The sequence below is a fragment of the Chelmon rostratus genome, chromosome 20 (genome assembly GCF_017976325.1).
Source record: "Chelmon rostratus isolate fCheRos1 chromosome 20, fCheRos1.pri, whole genome shotgun sequence".
Taxonomy (NCBI): Eukaryota; Metazoa; Chordata; class Actinopteri; order Chaetodontiformes; family Chaetodontidae; genus Chelmon; species Chelmon rostratus.
This window is the reverse complement of record NC_055677.1, coordinates 2,395,001-2,417,940: the sequence shown is the minus strand read 5'-3', so window position 1 is coordinate 2,417,940 and position 22,940 is coordinate 2,395,001. Positions and strand designations below refer to the sequence as shown.

The 22,940-nt window shown below is 43.5% G+C and overlaps 1 protein-coding gene across 3 annotated transcripts in view; it reads left to right on the top strand.

The window, feature by feature from the left end:
• The first annotated feature begins 4,782 nt into the window (after nucleotides 1-4,782).
• Nucleotides 4,783-22,940, top strand: part of pld1b (phospholipase D1b) — a 34,289-nt gene continuing 16,131 nt past the window's right edge. Inside the window, exons 1-5 of one of the 3 annotated variants that reach the window (XM_041961359.1) lie at nucleotides 4,783-4,844; nucleotides 21,642-21,812; nucleotides 21,904-22,067; nucleotides 22,429-22,571; nucleotides 22,824-22,932. In XM_041961359.1, coding sequence (XP_041817293.1) covers nucleotides 21,674-21,812; nucleotides 21,904-22,067; nucleotides 22,429-22,571; nucleotides 22,824-22,932 — 555 coding nt within the window. In that variant the 5' untranslated portion in view covers nucleotides 4,783-4,844; nucleotides 21,642-21,673. Of the gene's footprint in view, nucleotides 4,845-5,618; nucleotides 5,659-16,101; nucleotides 16,262-21,641; nucleotides 21,813-21,903; nucleotides 22,068-22,428; nucleotides 22,572-22,823; nucleotides 22,933-22,940 lie in introns of those variants that run through there. The other 2 variants (XM_041961361.1, XM_041961360.1) reach the window with 2 other exon arrangements.

Genomic DNA, 22,940 nt, shown 5'->3' with positions numbered 1-22,940 from the left:
TTGTACTTTCACTCCACTACATTCATTTGCTACCTTTAATTAGCCTGCTAGTTACAGATACAGTTATCATTGTAACATGTAAATCAACTGATGAATTATAGTGTGATATTATTATGGATTAAGCTACCCAGCAGTAAATAAAGTAATTGAAATAACCTCCACTTGTACCAGCTGCAACATTAACCAGATGGACATGTGATTAACAAATTATAATCCAATAATACAGCGTGCTTTCACACTGTGGTGTTGCTATTTTTCCTTATGTAAAAGATCTGAGCACTTCTTCCACCTGTGAAAAATGAAATACTGTGTTTTTCCATCGAGCTCCTGGAGTCAAGCGATTAATGATCGTCACAGCGTCGTACAGTAAACTCTTCCTCCACAGTGATTTAGATCTCTGCAGGTGGAGTTTAATGGAGAGATCAGTGAGCTGATCGTGCTGATAAACACCTTCAGCCTCAGTGTTTCTCTTATTATCCTGCCCTCAAGTAACTATCATCAGCTGTTCCAGTGTCATGTGATTTACTGGCAGTTTCTGCCACTCTCCGGAGTTTTTATCACGTTGTTGCCTAAAAAGAAAACCATTAAAACCGTCCTTATGTGAGCTGAAGATCCTTAATCTTCTCAAATGAGTGTCATTAATCTGCAGCAGGAGCGTCAGTTTGGTGTTTCTCGGGAGCAAACTGCCACCCAGGGAGCCGTTTCAGTCAGTCCGTAAAGCCTCTCTCCCGAACTCGCTGTGATGCTGAGGGCAGCAGGTGCAGCACAACATCCTGCAGCTGCATTTGTTGTTGACAGGTGATGAAAGTTTTATGTGCAGAAAGAGCTCAAACACTGAGCCTCGCAGAAACAGAACAATCAGACAATAATGGCTGGAGGCTGTGTGACGGGCCATTAGCTGCAGTACTACAGTGTGGTATTACTGCCTCTATTTAAATAAAGGATCTGAATACTTCCACTGTCAGGGCCCGCTGAGCCCTGATAACACAAACAGACAAACACAAGCACACACACACACACACACACACACACACACACACACACACACACCTGTATCATTGGAGGGAAGCTGTTGCAAACATCTGCGAAATGTGACACTGAAAAAGACAAATTTTAAATAACTGCAAGGATACATTTTTTTTTAAAGAAAATAGATCAGTTACTTTATATCAGGATATTGATTTAGCTGTTGTTGCTGTTATCACAAGTATTGATCCATTCTGAAACAAGATGGGAAGTTAATGACCCATTTCAGAGTCAGACTCATTCGTGTTATATTATTAGTGGTGGATTCTTGTGCTCATCACTTTAATGTTGCAGCTCGTAAAGGCGGGGCTAATTTTAATGACTTTGACTGAAACTTTAATTCTACAATTAATTTAAATTAATTTAAAAAAATCTGAAATGTCACGGAAGTTTTCTAATAAATGCAGTAGAATAAAAGAAAATTGAAATACCCAGGTAAGTAGCTGAGTACTTGAGTGAATGTACCTGGTACGTTCCACCACTGCAAAACATCACATTGTGCATGTTATTATATGTTTTAATAGCTTTCTTAAGTGTAGTCATTCATAAAGCAGTAACATGAAGTAGGAAACTGTACTGTCGGTTAACATTCAGTACATGACTGAATGACCAAGAATCCACCTTTACATTATTATAATATGTGAAACAAATTTTTTTTTGGCTACAAGTGACACAGAAATACAAACTTCCAGAATAAATGATTGACACTGAACACACCATTGCTGCAGAGAGAACAGCTTATATCAGAAAACCAAAACGATCTGCTGTGATAACGATCAGAGGAGAACATTTCTGAACAACCTGGCGTGCTTTGTAACAAAGATGCTCCTCACAGCCTCATTTCAGTCGGCTCCTCTTTGAAAAAACTATCAGAGGAGGATGAAAACTCCACAGTGAGCTGAGTGACTGTGGAGAAGAGAGAAGGAGGTTTCAGCCTTTCAGACGTCAGGAGCCGAGTTTTCCTGTTCAGCAAAAACAACTGGCCTGAAGAGGAGGAGGAGTGAAGGAGTGAGGCAGAGATAGAAGCAGTGCTGACGAAGATGCTGGAGATACGTGGTTTTCACTGGACAGGAAGGGCATGAAAAGCTGGAATCTGAAAAGTAACTAAAGCTCTAAGACAAATGTAGTCGAGTACAAGTATAATATTTGTCTCTGAGATGTTGAGTAGAAGTATAATGTAGAATAGAATGTAATGTACTAGAACCTCAACTTTGTATTTAAGTACAACAGTAGAGTATATGTAGAAATACTGTAATGTGGAAATGTTGCAATACACTGGAGTTGCACAAGTATTTTCAGCAAAATACAAAGGATAAAAAGTACATAAAAAAGCATGACATTTCCCTCTGGAACATGGTGGAGGAGAAGCATAAAACAGAAATTCTCAAGTGAAGTACAAGTACTGCAAATTGTTCTTCATTGCTTGAGTTCGTGACCAGAAACGTATCACCCGCAGTGAAAGACGCATTTGCATTATTTTATTGTGAACACGTTATCAGTCACTGCAGCTGAAAATACAAATGAGGAGCTGAGGAGCCGTGAGCCAGAGAGTGAGATAAGACGTCTTGGCAGCTGGTCCATGAACGCACCGCAGCACTCTTCATTGTCTGAGCAGGAAGAATTACACGTACTGCTCCTTTAATGTGGCCCAACTCCACTTTGACACCCTTGTTTCTGCTCTGTGCTTCAGCTCTGTGTGTGTGTGTGTGTGTGTGTGTGTGTGTGTGTATAAGCATGTACATAATGTGTGTCAGTGTTTGTGTAGTGTGTTCAAACAGATGCCTTCAGGGGTCGGATGGGTGTGTGTATGTGTGTGTGTTTGTGGGTAGGTGTTTATTAAGACTAGAGAGAGAGGCAGCCTGTTTGAATATAAGATAGCAGCGAGGTTTAACAGCCTCATAATGGCAGCTGTATATCAGAGGGAGGCTGCTGATGTGGCTCAAACAGGCAGATCTGTCCGTCAGTCTGTCTGCCTGCAGGCCAGGAGCAGCATTTTACACACTGAGGCCGTGAGTGCTGCAGCTCTTTGACCTTTTATCTGCTTTGGTTGCAATACGGCTGCTTGATGAGAGGTCAAATTCTAAAATGCTCATGCTGATGTGGATTTTACTTTATTTGCTCTCTCTTAGTCTTTTAAGTAAATGTGCAAAGCATGTAAAAGAAGAAGTGTTGTTTCGCAAATCATTTATTTTCATGTCATGGCAACGAGGTAATTAATAACACTAGCAATGGCTCTCATCTTTTTCATCTAATTTAATCATCTATTTTATTTACAACAAAAAAAAATCTGTTTTCTGCAGGATGTGATCCACTGCAGCCGAGGAAGCATCAGGAAATGGAAGCTGGAGCAGTCGCTGATTATCACTCTGGAACTTTACTGGAGCACATATGATTTCCAACAGTTCTGTTACATAAGAGGTTGTTGAAACTCCCACATTAGCGGGGATGTTGCAGGGAGGTCAGAGGCAGGATGCTGGAGTAGAGCTGTGTTTTCTCCTCCCTCTCACTCTTTCTGTCTCTCTCCCACATAAACACAGAGCTCCTGACACATTGATTATGTGGTTCAGCTGATAGCAGCTCTGCAGACAAAGAGACATGTGTGTGTTGAACTGTGTGTACGTGCATGTCTGTATGTGTGTGCATTGACCCCACACCGCTGAGATTCCTTTGTCCAACCGTGACCGTAAATCAAATATTCATGTAATGTTCCTGCAGGGACTTTAAGTTTGTTTCCTGTCGTCTGCCATCAAACCACTGAGGTATTTCTGTGATTCTTCCACAGTTCTGCTGTGATACCGTCAGGGTGTCTTTTTGAACATATCACACTGCAAGTGAACTATGTGTGTCTTCTGCAAAGAAACTACAAATGTTTCCAGGCGTGGTTTAACAGAGGAAGCTTGTGGCGAGCAGCTGCGTCAAGTTAGCGGAAGAAAAGCAAGTTAACCCGGAAGTAAGGTGATTTTTCCCTTCAAAATAAACACTTGATTTGCTACGTTGATAGTCATTTATCTTCATGTGAACTCTTCGTAACATTTCATATGTTATGTTGATTTGTATTTTTAGAGTTAACAGACAGTTTACATGCATTAAAGCAAACATGCAGAGTATTCAATTCAGAGTGAAGTTCACGACCCCGCATCATATCTTGAATAAAACTTGATATAACTTCTTAAAATATTAGGAGAAAAGTAATTTGGCTTCACATTTAATGCACATTACGTGCAACATTTCCAAGCTGACCTGGTGATCTGACAGGGCGTCACTGAAACTGGCAAGAAACTGAATGGCTGGATTAACCTGCTCAGGAGCCCCGGGGCAAAAATCACAAACATACAGACAAACACACATAAAAACAGCTGCAGTCAAAGTCAGTGTTTTTTTTTTGTTTTTTTTTTTGTTTTGGCAAATGTCAGATTTGTCTCCAAGGATTTTCCAAGCAATATGACAAATAATTTCCACTGTGCTTGAGTCATCCATTCAGTTAATCAATCAAACAATGTATGGGAGAGAAACGTAAGGAAAAGCAACGAATGAGATATCAAATATTGACTGTTACTATTTACAGGATATTATACCTATATGACATGGAATATGAAGAGTGAACAAACAACAAAATGAGTCTTTTGACAGTGTGGAGGGAATAAATTAGAAATTCTAGGCACGGACAGTACAAGTGAATTTTATTTTGAAAGTGCCACAGGAAGTCCTGCTGTTAGTTTTTGTTGCTCTCACACCAGTCTGGTGGATTTGGTCAGCGGCTGACTGCGCCTCCACACACACAAACCAGCAGCTGCTGTCGCTTCAGTTCACATCAGGAGGTAAGAATCACATTCAGGCTTCATTCCAGTGTGTTAGCCGCTGTGTGTGTGTGTGTGATTGGGATTTAACCCGCTCAGTGTTTGGTAAAGTTTGCTCTTGTTGTGGCAGCGCAGGTGCGTAAAAGCGTAATTGATGGTGATTCGCCTCTGCGCGTAAAGTTAGCGCGTAATTGTGATGCGCTGATGGGAACTGCGCTTGTTATTGCGGGTGTCTTTTGGCACGTGAAGGCATCCGTCCTCTGCAGTGGTCGCCCAGAGCATCCTGCTGCTGAGCGCCGGACCGCGGTGGCCACACATCAGCCATGTGTTCGGGTGTAGGTGTCGGTGTCGGTGTCGGTGATGTTAAATCTCGTGTGAATTGAATCAGTTGATCCACAGGACCAAACCCTGGCCCGCAGGCAGGTTCACGGAGGTCTCCAGAGGCGGATCAGAACGGGTCAGACCTGTACCGGGGCTCGGCGTGGTGTTGCACTCTGCTGGCAGAGCTCGCTTCTTGATTTGTCGCTGCTCGATGGATCGCAGTTAAATAAAACCACTTCCTCCAAATCAGCCAGCCCATCACGCAGTTTTTACCCCCCCCCCTACACACACACACACACACACACAAACACACCCACAACACCACCAGCAGCACCTTATCAAGCCCTGCGCGAGGACCGGGTTTGATAACTGATATTGTTAATTTCTATCTAACAATCACTCCGCCTGCATCCGTTCCTGCGGTCTCCTTTGCCTTCACACTTCAGCTGCTTTAAATGTTTCCTCCTTCGCTTAATGTCTGTTTCCACGTGATCACCCTACAGTCAGACCTCAGGTGAGTTTAGGCAGCAGGTGACTGAACAATAATCAGGCTTTAAATTAACAAGAAAATATTTTTTTCCCATTAAGGTTAGAAGTTTATTTCATGAAAGGGTTTTAATTATTAATGATTGTAGCAGAGGTGGTCTTCGTGGGCCCACCTCCTCTTCACCCTGATGCAGCTTCATACCTGCCTGTGTTTGTTCAGAGAAGCCGAGTGTGTGGACATAAAGAGTCACTGCATCAGTACAGTTTGAGATTTTATCACGGGTCACGATAAAAACACTGATTGTGAGATATATTTTTGAATCTCTCGCTCGCTAAGAGTCAGTCCTTCATTGATCTCCTGATTTATTCCGTATTGATTATGGCCTGTTTAATGATCCTCCTCAGGCAGGTAATTGAGCTGCACTAAGATGTTTTGTTATGAGCGTCAGTTTAAAATATGTCAGCTTGTTTCTGGTGAATTGTATTTTGCTCTCTTGTTGCGGTTCTGAACAAACGCTGAACTGATTTAAGCTGCTGAATATTAGAGCAGGGTTTTAAGCTTCTGCTTGTGGTTTGCAGTGCTTCAAGCTACTTCCCGCAATGCACCTTGGGAGTTGGAGTCGGCTCTTTTTTCTAATCCACACTCTTGTACCTGTCGGCTTTTTATCAGTGAACCTGTTTTTCTTGCTCAGCAGTTCACCTTTTGTATTTATGACTCACCCAGGATCACCCAGGCCTTGAAGAACTCGGTCTGTCACTCACTAAATGTGGTCTAGGAGAACACGAAACAGACTTTTGCTGCTTGGCAAACTGCTTGGCAGTGGTCACGTAGGTCTGCAGAAAGTTAGCTCTGCTGCAATGCTGCTGTCCCTCTGCTGAAAGACTTATTAGGTAACAACATGGCTGGTTTGGAGACTTGAAGGGGTTGTTGTAAGACTTCTGTTACTGTATGTGATGGACAGGAAGTACAGACAGGAAGTCTGAGGAAAAAGAGAAGAAGAAAGGGGAAAAGGAGAAGGGGGCAACTTAAGAAGTGCGAGGGCACAGTTCAGTCATTTGAGACTGCTAATTATTAATTTGAGAGAATGAAATACAGAAGCCAAGAGAGGAAATAAGTATATTAAGAGCATAAAGAGCCATTCTTAGGAACTATTTGTAGTTTGAGGGCAGGAACTACTTTCCCTGTGTGACTCCCACCAGACTCCATAGAGAAATGTTGCCATTTAGGCAGAGATCCTGCCTCGTACAGCACAATCTTTGCTACTCATTTTTCCCCTTCAGCTCGTATTGTGTTTTTTTTGTGTGTGTGTGTGTGTGTGTGTTTGTGTGTGTTTGTGTGTGTGTGTGTGTGTGTGTGTGTTAGAAGGACCTGCTCGTCCAGTGTTTGTGTGCGTAATTTTTTCGTCATGAATTAAACAGGACAGAGTTGACTCATACTCCCATAGAGAATGACTAATGGTCTTGGCTCTAATATTGTTGTGCACAGGTAAGTGTGTGTGTGTGTGTGTGTGCGTGCGTGCGTGCGTGTGTGTGTGTGTGTGTGTGTGTGTGTGTGTGAGAGAGAGAGTGAGATTACATATTCATGTAATGGCTGTGCCAGCAAACACAGTCCACAGCATGGGAGTGCTTAATTGACTTTGTGGGTGTGTTCGTGGATTTTGAACCCAACACACACACACACACACACACACACACACACACACAGATAGGTGAAGCAGAGCTCGAGGGCAGTGGAAGTGGTCCAGCCTTTATTAAGACCGGGCAGCAACTGCAGACACTGGGGCTAAATACATATATAATGTGATGAAATGTGATTATTGGCTGATGAGCTCTGGTTCCCAGTTCATCCCAGAGGTGCTGGATGGGGTTCAGGTCTCTGAAGACCAGTTCTTCCACACCAAACAGGTTACAGAGCTGCTTTGTTCACAGTTTGATGTAGAAACAGGAAACAAACTGTTTTACTCAAAGATGGAAGAACATTAGTGTCTAAAATGTTGTTGTCATAGTAACATTGTTGTCTGTGTGTGTGTGTGTGTGTGTGTGTGTGTGTGTGTTTGTGTGTGTGAGAGAGACTCTGTGGGTGTAACGCCAAGATTTCCTCAACCAGAACAGACTCGGACCAAAAATACACATGTGGACAGCTGTGTCCACATACTTTTGGCCATATAGTTCAAATGGTAGAAACCACAGCTGCCATGTTCGTGCCGATGTAGCTGTGATTTCACCTGTTTTTCCTCAAAGTGACGAGTCTGTGAGGTCTGACTTTGTCAAGTGTTGTTTTAGCTGAAACATGTTGATCTCAGTCCTTGAATTTTAGGAAAAAACACCCTTAAAGTCATTGAAGGATCCTGGAAGCACAGACCAGTGACAGAGAGGGGAAACAACTCTTGATACCTAAAATTATTCTAAGACACTGATTTTATATTTCCACAACTTCCCCTGAAAGGACTAAAATGCAGCTGGAATGAAGGATCACAGTGGTGCAGCAGCACAAAGTGACTCAGGGCTTAAAGAGATGATTGTGTAACCGAAAGGTCACAGGTTTGATTTTCCCCGCGGAGCGTGTCGAGTTGAATTAACTCTCAGCAACACGCCGAAGATGCTTCCCGCAGGATAAAAGCATCTCTGGTTTCACTTCCTCACACTGATCTTCATCGCGTCAGGATCTGAAGTGGCTGCAGGTACACGAGCCACATTCTCTCCTCAGATTAAACGAGTTCCCATCAAAGTATTCAGAGTATGATAGGATGCGACGTCTGTTTACGTTCCTCACAGCCAGCAGTCAGACGGAAGTTTGGACCAGTCATTGTATACAGCACTCCACCATGATTAAACAGTATGTATATATAACAACCAGGGCCCCGTGCTGCTGTGCAACAGGTGTACTGATGCTGCAGGTGTTTAACAGGAGACAAAAATCACCTGCAGCACTTAAAGTAACCCGGAACCTTCTGGAAACAAAGGAAGCATCACTGAGCTCCAATGACTGAACACATGCAGAAAGAGTGAGGTTTGGTACGCGAGGCAGAGTTCACCATGACTCCTCTCCAGCATATACTATAATTCACTTCCTCTCATTATTCATATCAACACACACACACGTGTTAATCAGATTCAGCTCTTGGTACAGTCTGATTCTGTCATTCAATAAAAATGTGACACTTTAAAACTGATATAAATGCACAACATGTTTCAAGCAGCAGCAACAATAACCAAATGAGAATAATAATAATAATAATAATAATAATACATTTTATTTGGAAGCGCCTTTCAGAACACTCAGGGACACTTTACAGAGCGGGTAAAACACAAATAACACAGGATAAATACAAGCACAATAAATACACAAATACACAGGATGAATACAAGCACAATAAATAAAACCCAACAAGTAAAAACAAGCAACAAGGAGAAGTGGGGTTATAAAGAGAAGGCAGTCCGGAACAGATGAGTTTTCAGTTTGGATTTGAAAGTGGGGGGAGAATCAATGTTTCTGATGTCGGGCGGTAGTGAATTCCAGAGTTGGGGAGCAGAGCGACTGAAAGCTCTGCCCCCCGTGGTGCTGAGACGGGCGGAGGGCACAGAGAGGTGGAGAGAGGAGGATGATCTGAGGGAACGAGAGGGGGTGGCTATGGAGAGGAGGTCAGAGGGGGTAATATGGTGAGAGGAGGGGGGTCTTGGTGATGATGCGGGCTGCAGAGTTTTGAACCAGTTGAAGTTTATCGAGGGACTTGTGAGGGACACCGAAAAGGAGTGAATTACAGTAATCAAGATGGGAAGTGACGAGGCTGTGGACCAGGATAGCAGCGGTGTGAGGGGGGAGAGAGGGACGGAGAAGGTTGATGTTGTGTAAATGAAAATAGGCAGACCAGGTAATGTTATTGATGTGAGAGTGGAAAGACAGTGAGCTATCGAGGATGACACCCAGACTCTTAACCTGAGGGGAGGGGGGACACTGTGGAGCTGTCAAAATCGAGGTGGAAACTGTCAGTTTTGTATAGTGATGCTTTGGTACCGACCAGAAGAAGTTCTGTTTTGTTACTGTTTGTTAATATACTGTAGTGATTCACCGGTTTAATATGAGAGATGATGATTGAGATAATACAATTCATTTCAGTGATCTTAGCATTCAGTATACAAGCACTGCAACTAATTATTCTCATTGTCCATCAATCGATTAGTTGTTTCATCAACAAAACGTCAGAAAACGGTGAAAAAGATGACGTCCTCCCAGAAGATGCTGAGTTTACTGTCACAGGAGTGAATGACCAGGAAATATTCACATTTATGAAGCTGAAATTTTGACTGTTTTTGCTTAAACGATGACTCAAACTGATTAATTGATTCATCAAAGTAGTTGGTGATAAATTTGATTGGTGGCAGCCAATCGTTTAATCGATTAATCATTGCAGCCTGTGCAGCTGCAGCCTGCAGTGGAGCTGCTACAGGTCCGACCTGTAGGACTGTCGTCACGGCTTTTGTGTGTTAAACTGCCATCAGATTATTGTAAAGGTGTGCACGTCTGAAAACTCCTTCCTCACCCCTGCACAGCCGACCAATCACGACGCGAAGTGGGTGTGGCTGTGGGGTTTGGAGAGGTTGTCGGGGGAAACGGGTTCTGAAGCTGTTCGACCGCCTGAATAGCAGCTCTGAGGAAGCAGGCTGACGACTTTACTGGAAAATACCGTGAAATAAACGATTGGAAGAGGCCGTCTTTCACTCAGGGAGCTTGTTGTGGGTTATTTTGTTCTAATTTTCTTATATTTAACAGCCCAAACAATGAAACCATTAGATTTAAAGCTCAGCTGAGATTAATCACATGAGTGTTCAGTATGAAGGCCACATCAGATCAGGAGTTTCAGGAGTGTTGCGTTCAAAATGAAGCATCTTTCAAAACATTCCAGTTCATTCTGATGGAGGCAGTGAATTGAGGTGGTGTTTCTCCTGTTGCTCATAATGGCGACTTGCGATGCTGTGGGAGTGTCGGCTGAATGCCTAAAATGTCTCAGTAAATTGAGCGCACACACGGCCTGTTGTGCTACTGGTTTGGCTGGTGAAAGCATTTCAGTTGAGTCATGTTTGTCGTGGATCAGGAGATAGTGATCATCTGACAGAAACAAGAGGCTTCCTGGGGCTACGGGAGGCGTCTTCACCTCCACACAGACAGAAACAGTCAGTGAGAGGCTTACCTGACCGGCCCGACACACACACACACACACACACACACACACACACACACACACACAGGGTATTACACACATTTACAGTGCAACAAAGGGGAAGTGTGTTGCAAACTGGCAGTCACATGCTGCTGGATGATGTCTGTCTACATTCATCAAACTGTCCGATGTTGCTAAAAATGGCAAGACACCAGTCAGGAAACTCTCTGACAGGGACGGATCCTGAGACAACGGGCCCCTGGACACAAACAATGCAAAGGCCCCCGACTCCCCGACCCAAACGAAAAGACACAAAGCAAACGATGCAGCTGAGTCAAAAAACTGCAGCTGGTTTAAAGCTTCTTCTGAAGTAGCCTTCAGCACAGCATGCAGGACAAAACATAGGAAACCATGAAAAGAAAGAGATGCAGGTTCTGCGTTCTTGCAGCAGAGCTGTTCTGCTGCTCTGGTTAGAACAGTTTCGCTGGTTTTTACTGTATCGTACGGTGGCCTCAGTATGTGCAGCTGTAGTATGAAGAACAGGACTACAGCCGTGCTAACAGCCCTGTGAGGCTGCACCACTTTGAGCTAACGTTAGCATGCTAATATTCTTAGAATGACAATGCTAACATGCTCATGTTTAGCAGGCATAAGGTTGACCATGCCATCCTATTTAGTTTAGCATGTTAGCATGCTAGCATTTGCTGTTAGCACTAAAATAAATGCACGCACAGCTCGGACTGACGGGAATGTCATTAGTTCTGCTGGTTTTTGGACAGAAACATATTGGACATATTATTTTTTAATCAGATTTTATTGTGATCCATCCCATAGTGGTTCATCTGGCTGAGCCACAGCATGGCTGAAAAATAAACCAAAACTTCCAAACTGAGCCTGTAAAGTTGTAATAATTTTCAGGAAGTTTCCTGGAGAGACTTGTCTAATAAGAGTGTCAGGAATATTTAAACATTTACTTGAGTTTTTCCTCCATTTATCAGACAGCTGGAGTTATTGGTTAGTTTGCAATTTTAAACCGTGATTTCCTCCTTTCATTCTCTACTTATTCTTCTAAAGCGTCTAAAGTAAAGCCTGACACTCCCCAGAACTGGAAATACAAGGTTGTCATCCAGTGAGAGTACTACTCCGTCTGAATACTGAGAATACTTTACATATTTTTACCTCTGCTGAGCAAAGGTCATCTACGTTTTTTACGTTTACTTAAAGAGTTTCTTCAGTGGAGCCTGAAATATTTCCACCCTTTTACAGGCTTTTATTAGAATGATAAATAAACAACAAAAACATCGTATTGGGATTATTTTGACAGATGTTACATTTGCGATATGAGTCACAGTTTTAGTGGGAGTGGGCATGTTTGCGTTTTATTTTCACTTGTTTTGTTCACAAAAAAATAAAAAAGGATGATGACGAGAGTTGTGCTGACAAGCGTGATTTCTCTTACTGATTTGTTTGCATCTCGGTGGCACCACAATGCTTCATTTATGTTGTGACACATTGCACCTTTATCAAAAGGTTACAGCTCCTGTGATTTGGACGTTGCTCTTGGCCATATTGCTGTGTTGATAATATTTCCTGTAATTGTTCGGTGCAACATCTGCAACATGTTAGCACAAGCTAATATAATGCATGGTCTGTGTAATGGTTTTAAAGCTAAAACTTGATACAAGCATGCTCAGGGCCAGAAAAAGGGGAGAGTTATAGTAATAATATATATTTTTTTTGCATTAGTCCAGCTGTACAGGAATGTAATGCAGCCTTTACTAATTTCTTCCACCACCAGGTTTATTAATTACCTGTGCAAAATGTACAGTATTTATATACAGTCGACAGAGCTGACCACCAGGTGGCAGTGTCACACAATGTCTTCACTGCGGTCATGTTCAGTTAAATATAATCACTCACCTGTCAACAGCACAGTACAGACGTTTCTTTGACTTTTGTCCTCAGACAGGTGAGGACGGTGGTGTTTTCGGGGATTTGCGATGCTGCTGAACTCGCCGTGTGATCGTGAATCAGTTTCTTCTCCACATGTGTTTTTCCCTGAGTCACGTTGGCACTGGCTTCCTGCCATCCTGCAGCAGTAGCACACCACCTCTCATGTACAGGGATGCAAACCTGTTTGTTCTGGAGACAAAATCACCAATTCAGGCCCGGATTTTTTTTTTAAAAAAAGAGAAAGAAATAAGCAGCGGTGAAGTGACACCTGTTAACTGACAAACGACTCAAAAGAAAAGTATGTTTCTGTTCTGTTTTTAAGACCATTTGGAGATTTGATCCTCTAGTTTGCAGCATGGGATCTTCTACAGTTTAAATATAGTGTAGCTCAAGTTAAACTTCACAGGCACTGAGGAACAATCATTGAGATGTTGAGATTAGATGCACAGGATTGATCAGGAGCAGCGAACAGCAGAGTGCCGTCGAGGAGTTACTCTGCTTCAGACCTTCCTCTTAGCACGTGTTATCTTTCTTATGTAATCTTGTGTACTTTGTAATGTTTGCATTCATTTGCAGTCGTCTCTGACTTGTGCTTTTGCGTCTGGGGGTATTTTTGGTCTGTTGCACTGTTTTTAAAGTAAGTTCTGTACAGAGAAACTACTCTGTTGGCTATTATAACGTCCATATTGGAAGAGGCTGGAGTGTTTTCTCAGATGGGAAGATATTTCACATGGTCTTGTGAATATTCCTCTTTCTGTGGTGGGAGATATCTCCAGCCTGCAGCTCATGAGGCACCTGTGGGAGAAGGTTATATTCAACCTGGATACAGTGTAGAAATTAGCATTTCAATACCAGAAGTCTTATTTGTTTACTATTGACTTTGGTTATCCCTTAACTTTTCATCAACAGGGCAAAAGTTTAATGTGTGAGATACTTTTTATGACAAAATGTCTGCAGAAGTAAATCTATTCACCTCAGCCTCAGCTGTACTTTGGTTTTGGTGCTAATTAGCAATCTGAATGTTAGCATTGTCATTGTAAGCATGTTAACAGGCTGGAGCCCAGGAGGATTTAAGGAGGTAAAATCTTTTATAGATCCTTCCCTCAAGCCTCCAACTTACATTTCAGTGCAATCAACTTGGTGACCTGTGTAATTAGCCTGTGATTGATTAATTAGGATTGAGTCAATAGTGTAAAGGTATCAGCTTCATTATGTGTGCCCTTGGTTCTTCAGCATTTTTATGGACCTTGTGGACCTAAAATGATTTTATTGTAATCTTGGACTGATGTACGGCAGCACGGCAAACATTTTAGTGGAAAGCAGATAATTTAACCCTGGGACTTTGATGAAACTTCATCTACAAGAATAAAATTCACATTCAGAGCTTTAGAGCACGTCATGGTTTTGGGTGGATGCACAGAAGAGGCGGAAGGGGGCAACTTAAGAAGTGCGAGGGCACAGTTCAGTCATTTGAGACTGCTAATTATTAATTTGAGAGAATGAAATACAGAAGCCAGGAGAGGAAATAAGTATATTACGAGCATAAATGAGCCATTCTTAGGAACTATTTGTAGTTTGAGGGCAGGAACTACTTTCCCTGTGTGACTCCCACCAGACTCCATAGAGAAATGTTGCCATTTAGGCAGAGATCCTGCCTCGTACAGCACAATCATTGCTACTCATTTTTCCCCTTCAGCTCGTATTGTGAAAGCTTTGTGTGTGTGTGTGTGTGTGTGTGTGTGTGTGTGTGTGTGTGTGCGCGCGCGCCTCAGAGCTCACATGTGGGTGGGAGACTGAATGCTGTGGTCCTTGTCTGGAATGTCAACAGCGAGTGGTGTCGGCCGGCTCGTTTCGGGGCGGGGAGCAGCTCAGTCTCAGGCAGCTTCACACACTCGAGTCTGTTAAATTCATTCTGGTTCAGCCTGTTTCCTAAATAAACATTTAGTCACAGGAAGATTCGACACGTGCAGAGATGTCATGAAGTTGATTTCATCGTCTTAAAACCTCTTCTCGTACTCGCACGTCCTCAGAGGAGAATTCATTTATCTGTGACCAAATGATCTGCAACGAATGAGCTCAAAGCCTCTTGAATAACATGAATTTGGGCTTAAATTGAGCAACTGTTTTGAAGCTAACATGCTAAAGCTGGTCAGCTTGCTGAATGTGAGGATTTGCTGCTCTTCTCTGTCTTATGATGGTAAAACTGAATATCTTTGGGTTTTGGACTGTTGGACGGACAAAACAAGCGGTTAGAAGACATCTCCTTTGGCTTCGTAGACTAAATCATTAACGTATATTTGATGGTCAGTTGTCTCCGTAGCTTTGAAGGAATAATTTAACTATTTTTGGAAATATACCTGTTTTCTTGCAGACAATTCGATGAGAAGATTGATACCACTCAAGTCTGTATGCTCAACATGAAGCTGCTGCCGGTTAGCTTAGCTTAGCACAAAGCCTGGAAATAAGCCTGCACCCACACAAGAAAAAGTTCCAGTGCAAAACTCATTTGTTTGCACAGATTAAACAAATCAGATATATTGTGTTAATTAGTGAGCTTTAGTAAGCAGAGTGTGTTACTTCAGACAGAGCCAGGCTAGCTGTTTCCCCCCGTTTTCAGTCTTTGTGCTAAGCTAAGCTAAACGGCTGCTGGCATTAGCTTCATGTGTACAGACATGAGAGTGTTATCAATGTTCTCATGTAGCTCTACGCAACAAAGTTCAAACGCGTGTTTCCCAAAGTCTTTTGTAACACGTCGTGTCGTCATATGCAGAGTTTCAGTGATTGGCTGAACTTCTAAACTAACAAACCAAAACCTGAAAAAGAAACTAACAGTTATTTCCCTTATTGGTTCATCTGCAGATTATTTTCTCTATTAATCGTTTGGTCCTTTAAGTCACATCTTCAAATTTCTTTTGTTTGACCAGCAGCTGAAAACCCAAATATATTCCACTTTGCTGTGACATTTTGGAAGAAATGACAAGGGAATGAGAAAAAAAAGGATTCATTGATTATCAAAAGAGTTGCTGATTGATTTTCTGCTGATCCAGTAATGGAGAATTAAGACTGAATGAAAAGTTGGGGGAAGTTTCTTGAAATTGCACAAAGCCCCTTTAACACAGACAGGTGCCTCAAACAGGAAGTCCCCCCTCCCCTCTCATTGGCTGTGTTGGGGCTCCTGAATGCCCTTCAGACCAATCGTGTGTCCTCCTCCCGGCTGCGTCCCGCCCGCCTGAGCCTGCCCCTCCTGTCCCCGCGGCGCCGCTGCACTCGGCTCTGCACCTCCCAGACTGTCTGTCAGGGCTCTGTGGATGTGTGTGTGTGTGTGTGTGTGTGTGTGTGTCTGTGCATGTGTGTGTGAGTGTGTGTGGGTGTGTTGTAGAGAGTGTGTGAAGAAGAACCAGACAAAAGACAGAAGAGGAGAGCGGCTGGTTGGTTTGCGACAGAGAGACAGTTTAGGGATGTGAAGACATGATGATGATGATGATGATGATGGGCTTCCCTCAGCCTCCGCGGGCTCAGGTCAGTGGATGCCCTCACTGTGTGTGTGTGTGTGTGTGTGTTTGTGTGTGTGACTCTTATTTCTAGTTATTTCAATTACCAACCAAGCACTTAAGTTTTTCTGTAAGACTGTAATATATCAGGAATGATAATAAGCGCCATCATAAAGTCTTCAAATCGCCCTTTCTTCGTCCAGCCCAGCATGTTGGAGGCAGATACAGAAATTCCAACCATCATCAAAAAGTCAAACTTTGATCTGTAATGATGAGTTTGCATTTTGCATTTGGGGAACGATGCGTTTGGAATTCTCTTCATCAATGCAAAATGTAGTGACGACTAACGAGTCGCACTGAATGAATAATAGCGACTGTCGGCTCTTTTATCAACGGGTCTCTACTCTGAAATATGAAAAACAACTTTAAATGCCATCGCATGTTCTCAGAGGCCGGTGTGGCGTCTCTAAGTTGTAAACCAGTCAGTCAGTCAATCAGTCAGTGCAATATAAAAATCACACCAATTGTTACTGTAGAGTCCATATAAAAGAAGGATTTTGCTCATTTTTCATTTGAAAAAGCCGACAAAGCTTTCAGAGGACTGTAAACTCTCTTAAAATCTCCTGCTCTGTGCTTTCTCGTCACTCTCTTCTTCTGTGGTGGTTGCAAACCGTCTTACAGGTGCACTGTCGCTCTCGGGTCAGTTGAGAATGTGGTCAGCAGTCCGAACCGGCCAACGGCGCTGTTAGTGTTAAATGACTCAGCAGAGGTGTGAGAGAGCGACTTAAAATGTTTAAAATTACTTCATTGTGTGTGTGTGTGTGTGTGTGTGTGTGTGTGTATGAGAAAATGAGAAGTTACAAAAGTTAAAGAAAAGACGAAGGAAGCAAATTTTGTAAGTGAGTCAATCTGATTGCATGTTTTGTGTGTGTGTGTGTGTGTGTGCGTGCGTGCGTGCGTGTGTGTATGTGCGTGCGTGCATGTGTGCACACTCAACAGCCCACCACCTGGCTGGCGAGTGATGCTGTGGGGGGGTAATAGTCCACACTGTACCCAATCAATGTGAGTGCTCACAGGGCTTGGCATAATACACACACACACACACACACACACACACACACACACACATACACAAACAAGCCGACCACTGGCTGCATTAATCATCTTAAGATATTTTTTGATCGTTCCAAGGTCTATAATGAACCTTCAAGCTCGATTTCCTCTCATGGTTCGATGATTTAATTTGCATGATGTCCTCAGAAAATGTCTTTAAATAGAAAAGATTTAAGTGCAGAAGCAGAAGATTAAGGATCCATTAATGGATATTTTAATAATAACTCAGTGAAATGACTGGAAGTCGCACCAGCAGCTATTGATCCTGATTTCGGGCATCGTGTGGCTTCTGTGGCACATTTTCCCGTGTGGTTCAGTCTCGGTGTTTCCAGCAGCCGTTTGCATCAGGCGAGCTGTGAAAAGCCACCAGAGCGACCCGCTGAGCAGCGAACGGCAGACAGACGCCGTTAGAGACGAGCCGGTGGACATGGTGGAGCGTTTAGCGGCTGAAGAGACAGACACGTCCATCGGGAGGTGGCGGAGACCAAAGACAGAGCTGACAGAGACAGAATGTTGGACACAAACTGACTCCATGGGATGTCCATGTGGCTCAGTGTCTGCTGGATGAGTTCAAAGGCAAATGTTTGCTGAAATAACAGAAAGCACACCTTTAAGTGCATTTCTGAAGAAAACTGGTCAGTCCGTTTTTTTTAAGGAAAACACTGAAGGGAAAATTCAAATTAGCTGAGCATTATTTCAGTATTATTATCTATCGTCTCTCCATTTAATTAACGGGCGTTATGATTAAATTTGTCATGAACTGATATCCTGGTCTACCTGGTCTACACGATATCTCATCGTCACCCTTTTTTTTTAAATGAGAGGATTTCTAGCACAACACAATGTTTAACTTGTTATTTGACATTTAAGATATTAGCTGCAGAGATCCAGAGATGTTCATGTCATTTCCTGTTGGCTATATTCTACAAGCTCACACATATTGAAAAGCTGAATTCTGAACCAGCGTCGGGCCTCATATGAAAGAAGTCAGCACACTGTGGTGTATGTGAGGGCTGTTTGGGCCTGTTCTTATCACAGCACAGTGATTCAGGCAGTAAGTTAGCTGAACAGATGTTTCAGCAGCAGACCAGGGTCTGTACCCAGAAATGGCTGTTTTAAGCGCTGAGCTCCACCTTCATGAAGAAGCTCCTGAGCTGGTGAAACAGGCAGAAACAAGCTCACAAGCTCCAGCTCTTTAATTCTGCTTGTTTTCACATCTAGTTCAAATGTTGAGAAAATGCCGGGGTTTGTGATTTTGAGTGCTGATAACATTATTCCCTCTCAGACAAAAGATATGAGAGTAACTGAAGCTGTGCTGCTTTCTGCGGCGTGAAACACAACCTCCCTCCAGCTGCTGTTTTTAATCTGTATAATCTCAGTTTTCTCCTCCGTGTCAGCTCTCCTCACTGTTCCTCGGCCTTTGTGTCTTTCTGTCCCTCCTTTGCTTTTATTCCTGTTGTTTTCTGTTACTTGTGAACTCCCTGCAGCGCCGGTTCCACCGGGAGCTATTGTTCGATGTCTGTGGACACACCTCACACACACACACATTTCTCCCTCGCACAGTTTCAGTACATCAGTGGGACAAAAAGACAGAAACACGAGGGACGTCCACGCCGAGGACGGTTTGCATACTTCGGGTTATGTACACTGTGTGTGTCTGGGTTGTGCAACCAGATGTGTTTGCAGCGTTGTGGTACTTCAGTAAAGTTAAATTTGCATCTGATTTGTTTTAGTTTGCACAGAGACTTTCTGTGGGAGTGCTGAAAGATACGACCCATATCATTTACTGTATGTATGTAAATACGTTCAAATATCAGGTGTTAGCCAGGAGGTGATGAACACATCAGTGGATCACAGCCTGGAGGATAAGCTGATTACTCAAGTAGCAAATAAGGAAAAACTCAGCTTTGACACACAAAATTATTATTATTTTTCTGAATTTTTCCTTCAATCTTTGCTTCTTTCTTGCATAATAATGTAGTTTTGCCCATTCAGGCCTCTAAAAGTTATTCAAATGATCTGATTATAGACATGCTGTTGATGAAGACGGCTCATATGTACGGGTCAGGGGCAAAAACAGCTTTGACCACAGTGAGAGAGAAATAGTCCAGAAACCCGGTTAATTATCTTTTTGGGGGGGAAGTCTTCATTTAAAAGCAGGACTGAACTCTTGAGTTTCCATTAAGAAAGACTCAATCTGTGTCGGAGACGCTAACACTCAGATGTTCTTTGGAGAGATTTAACGTCCCGTGATGGAAACATCTGGAATAAAAGCGGATTGTGCTGGAGATACTGAACCTGTGGACGATGAAACAACGTTTTTCTCTGGTTAAAAGTTAATAATTAGACTGTGAAGTTGTGTCTTCATGATGGAGGACGACATTAACGGAGCACTGACACTTCAGTGGACGATGCAAATTTCATCTCTGTGTCTCTAGTGTAGAGATGCGTCTGTTTAACCCTGAAGCAGCTCTTATGAGTAAACTAACTCACTTTGAACTACAGTTTTACACACTTGAGTCGTTCAGTTTGGAGGCTTGTAGCTTTGGAAAGGAGCAGGTGGGGGTTCAGGTGGCTGCCGCTGATACGGGACCGTCTCCCCGCCGGCTGTGGTTGGTGGTGGTGTCGTCTGGAGGAGGAAATGAAAGCAGGCAGACCGCAGTCGAACCACAGCTTCACTCTCTGCACAAATGTAACACGTCCTGTTCTTAGAAGCACTTTTCAGAAAGTTTTTAAGAAGCTGCGAGACAGAATATGAGAGCATCCTAAAACTTCTGCTCATATCGATCATTGATGAAGTGATAGCTTGAATTATTATTGTGTTTTATTGTGTGTTGTTAAGTTACGGCAGCTGTTCAGAGCGTTAACGTTTCATTTCATTCATTTTTTTCTGGACTGGATTCAGATACTTTAGCATTTTAAAACTGAGATTCTTGGCACTTTATAACTCTGAATGAAACCTGCAGGGCTTCAAACCAATAACTGTCACCTGTAGCTGCTTGTTCCTGATTGGCTGAAGGGTTGGACTGCTGCGTTAAGGACAGATGGGTTCGGTCCAGTTGTCTTCATTGTCTCTGTGTGTGTTTCACTCAGCGTTCATGTTTCTGGGTCAGTTTATGTGAAAATCCCTCCAGTCAATCCTTTTTTCATTCATGAGCACAAACCGTTTGACCTCCTTTTTTTTCCCCTCTGAGGAATGTGGTCAGAAAGGCCTCTGCTTCCTGTGCGTCTCCTCTGCTAATCCTGCTGTTTGGATTATCTGATGTGAGAGACAGAGAGAGGTGGATGGATGGAAGAGCTGCAGGTTGTGGAGCTGGCAGAGGTGGATGGAGGGAGAAGGAGTGATGACAGATGACAGGAAAGAAGCACTTCAGTCAGTTACCAATAACTAAGTACATTTACTCAACTACTGCACTCGTATTTTACTGAAGCCTTTTCTTTTCATGGCACCTTCATCACTTCATCACTCGTTTCTGCCGGCTTCAGTCAGCTTTAACAGTTCGTACAAGTAAAACTTTCATGGTTCAGATTCTCAAACATGAAGATTTGCTGCTTTTCCTCTGAATGATCTGAATGTGTTTGTAATAATGTGGAGCTTTGGTATAAACAAACACTGTGAAGGCGTCACTTTGGCCTCATCGTCGCCACAAATAATCGGCAGATTGATCCAGAATGAAAACAATCGTCAGCTGCTGTTTGTTGCAGGAGCTGAAAATGAAGCTCAACCAGCTCCGACAGTAAAATCCTGCTTTGACACGAACGACTGAGTCGCTCGCCGTCATCTCGCTGTTGAGTTAATGAACACATGAAGCTCTTCCTCATCAGTGCAGAAGCAGTTACACATTGACTCAGGGGTGAAATGCTGCTTCAGGTTAAACCTCCAGGTGGGATTTCACACTTTCTTGCATTGTTGTTCAAGCAGGATTTTATAAAACGGAGCCAAAGCTTTCTGAGGAAACACGAGTGCAGTCATAGCTTTCTGGTGCTTTTTAATTGTAGAACTCATGATTGTCTGTTTGCACACCTCATCTGCAGACCTCAGTTCAGTTGGTGGGTTAAAGGTTATCAGAACTGTACGTAGATCAGAGGTGGACAGCTGCTCTTGTTGAAACGAGACAGTTCAGGTGGTTCGGACGCCTGATCAGGAAGGATGAAATACATTTTAAGAAGATCTTTGGTTGCCACCACTTGGGCTTGGATTGAGTCCTGGGGCCTGGAAAATGAGAGGATGTGATTCAAGTTTGACCTCTATGCTTAGTTTAACACTGCCTTCCCCTCCACACCTGCCCCTCCAGGTGAGCCCCGGGCTCCAGACTGAGTGCTAACCATGCTGCGGCAGTCCGAGCCGACCTCCAGCACCCTGCAGCTGGTTGCCAACGACATGAGCGGCATCATGGAGAAGCTGGACACCCGCGAGTTGGACCTGGGAGACGGGGAGTACGACACGACCGACGCCAACGCCCCAGGTGTGCACATGTTGTTGTTATGATGTTCGTCTGCCGTCGCCACACGTCTGTTGTCTGATCCGTTTGTTTTTCTGCCTCTGTTCTCCTGCAGCGGAGCATCTGTCCTTCTCTGCGATCTACAACACGGTGGGCTTCAAGGAGCCCACGGCCAAAGTCTTCCTGTCCTCTCCGATCACCGCCAAGATCCTGGAGGTGGAGCGGTTCACCTCGGCCCAGGACCGCTTCAACACCACCACACAGAGGAGCGTCAACAAGGTGCACATAGACGCGCACAGATAGCGAACATGATGTTGCTGTTTTAAGTTCTCACAAATGTCAGACCAGTTTTAAATGACTGGGCTGGTCCTTTCAGACCGCTTCCAAACCAGATTCTCCTTCAGCTGTTGGGACTTAAATTATTGGTGCATTTTAATGTCTTTAAAGAAGAAAGAAATCTGGATGCTGGCAGCTTTGTGAGGCTGTAATTAGTCTAATGCCAAGAGGGTCTAAAGGTGCCAAATCAGTTGCAAAGAACACAAGAAGCAGTTCTCGAACTTGTTTTGGTTCATTTAGACCTTTTAAACCTTTTCAAAATGTAAAGCTTTGAATGTCAACATGTGGCTTCATCTGTGCTCAGTCGATGCCGGCGGTGTTTAAGATCGAGCTGAAACACGGCGAGTTCACGTGGCTGGTGAAGAGGAAGGAGAAACACTTCATGGACCTCCACAGAGAGCTGAGGACGTACAAGACCTTCATGAGGCTGCCGCTGCCGTCACGCAGGTGAGCACTGCACGGCGCTTCCTGCCTTTCTTTCCCGTGGATTGGCTCGGTTTGGGTTTAGTTCAAGCCTCAGAGGTGATGTAAACAGGTGGAGTGCTTCCTCGTTGCCTCCATCACTTAAAGTTTCAGGAAAGTTGCATTAGGAACAAATGTTTTTGTGTAGTTTCCCACTTCAGCGACCTTTATTTTCCCAGCTGGTGGTGCGATTTGAACCGACGCCCTCTGAGCACTTCCTGTCTTTTCTCTCTGCAGTCACACGGTGAAGAGGCAGACGGCGACGAGCGAGGTGAGGCAGATGCCGAACCTCCCCAGAGGAGGAGGAGACGAGCTGGGCAGAGAGGAGCAGGTTTCCAGTCGCAGGGTACGTTC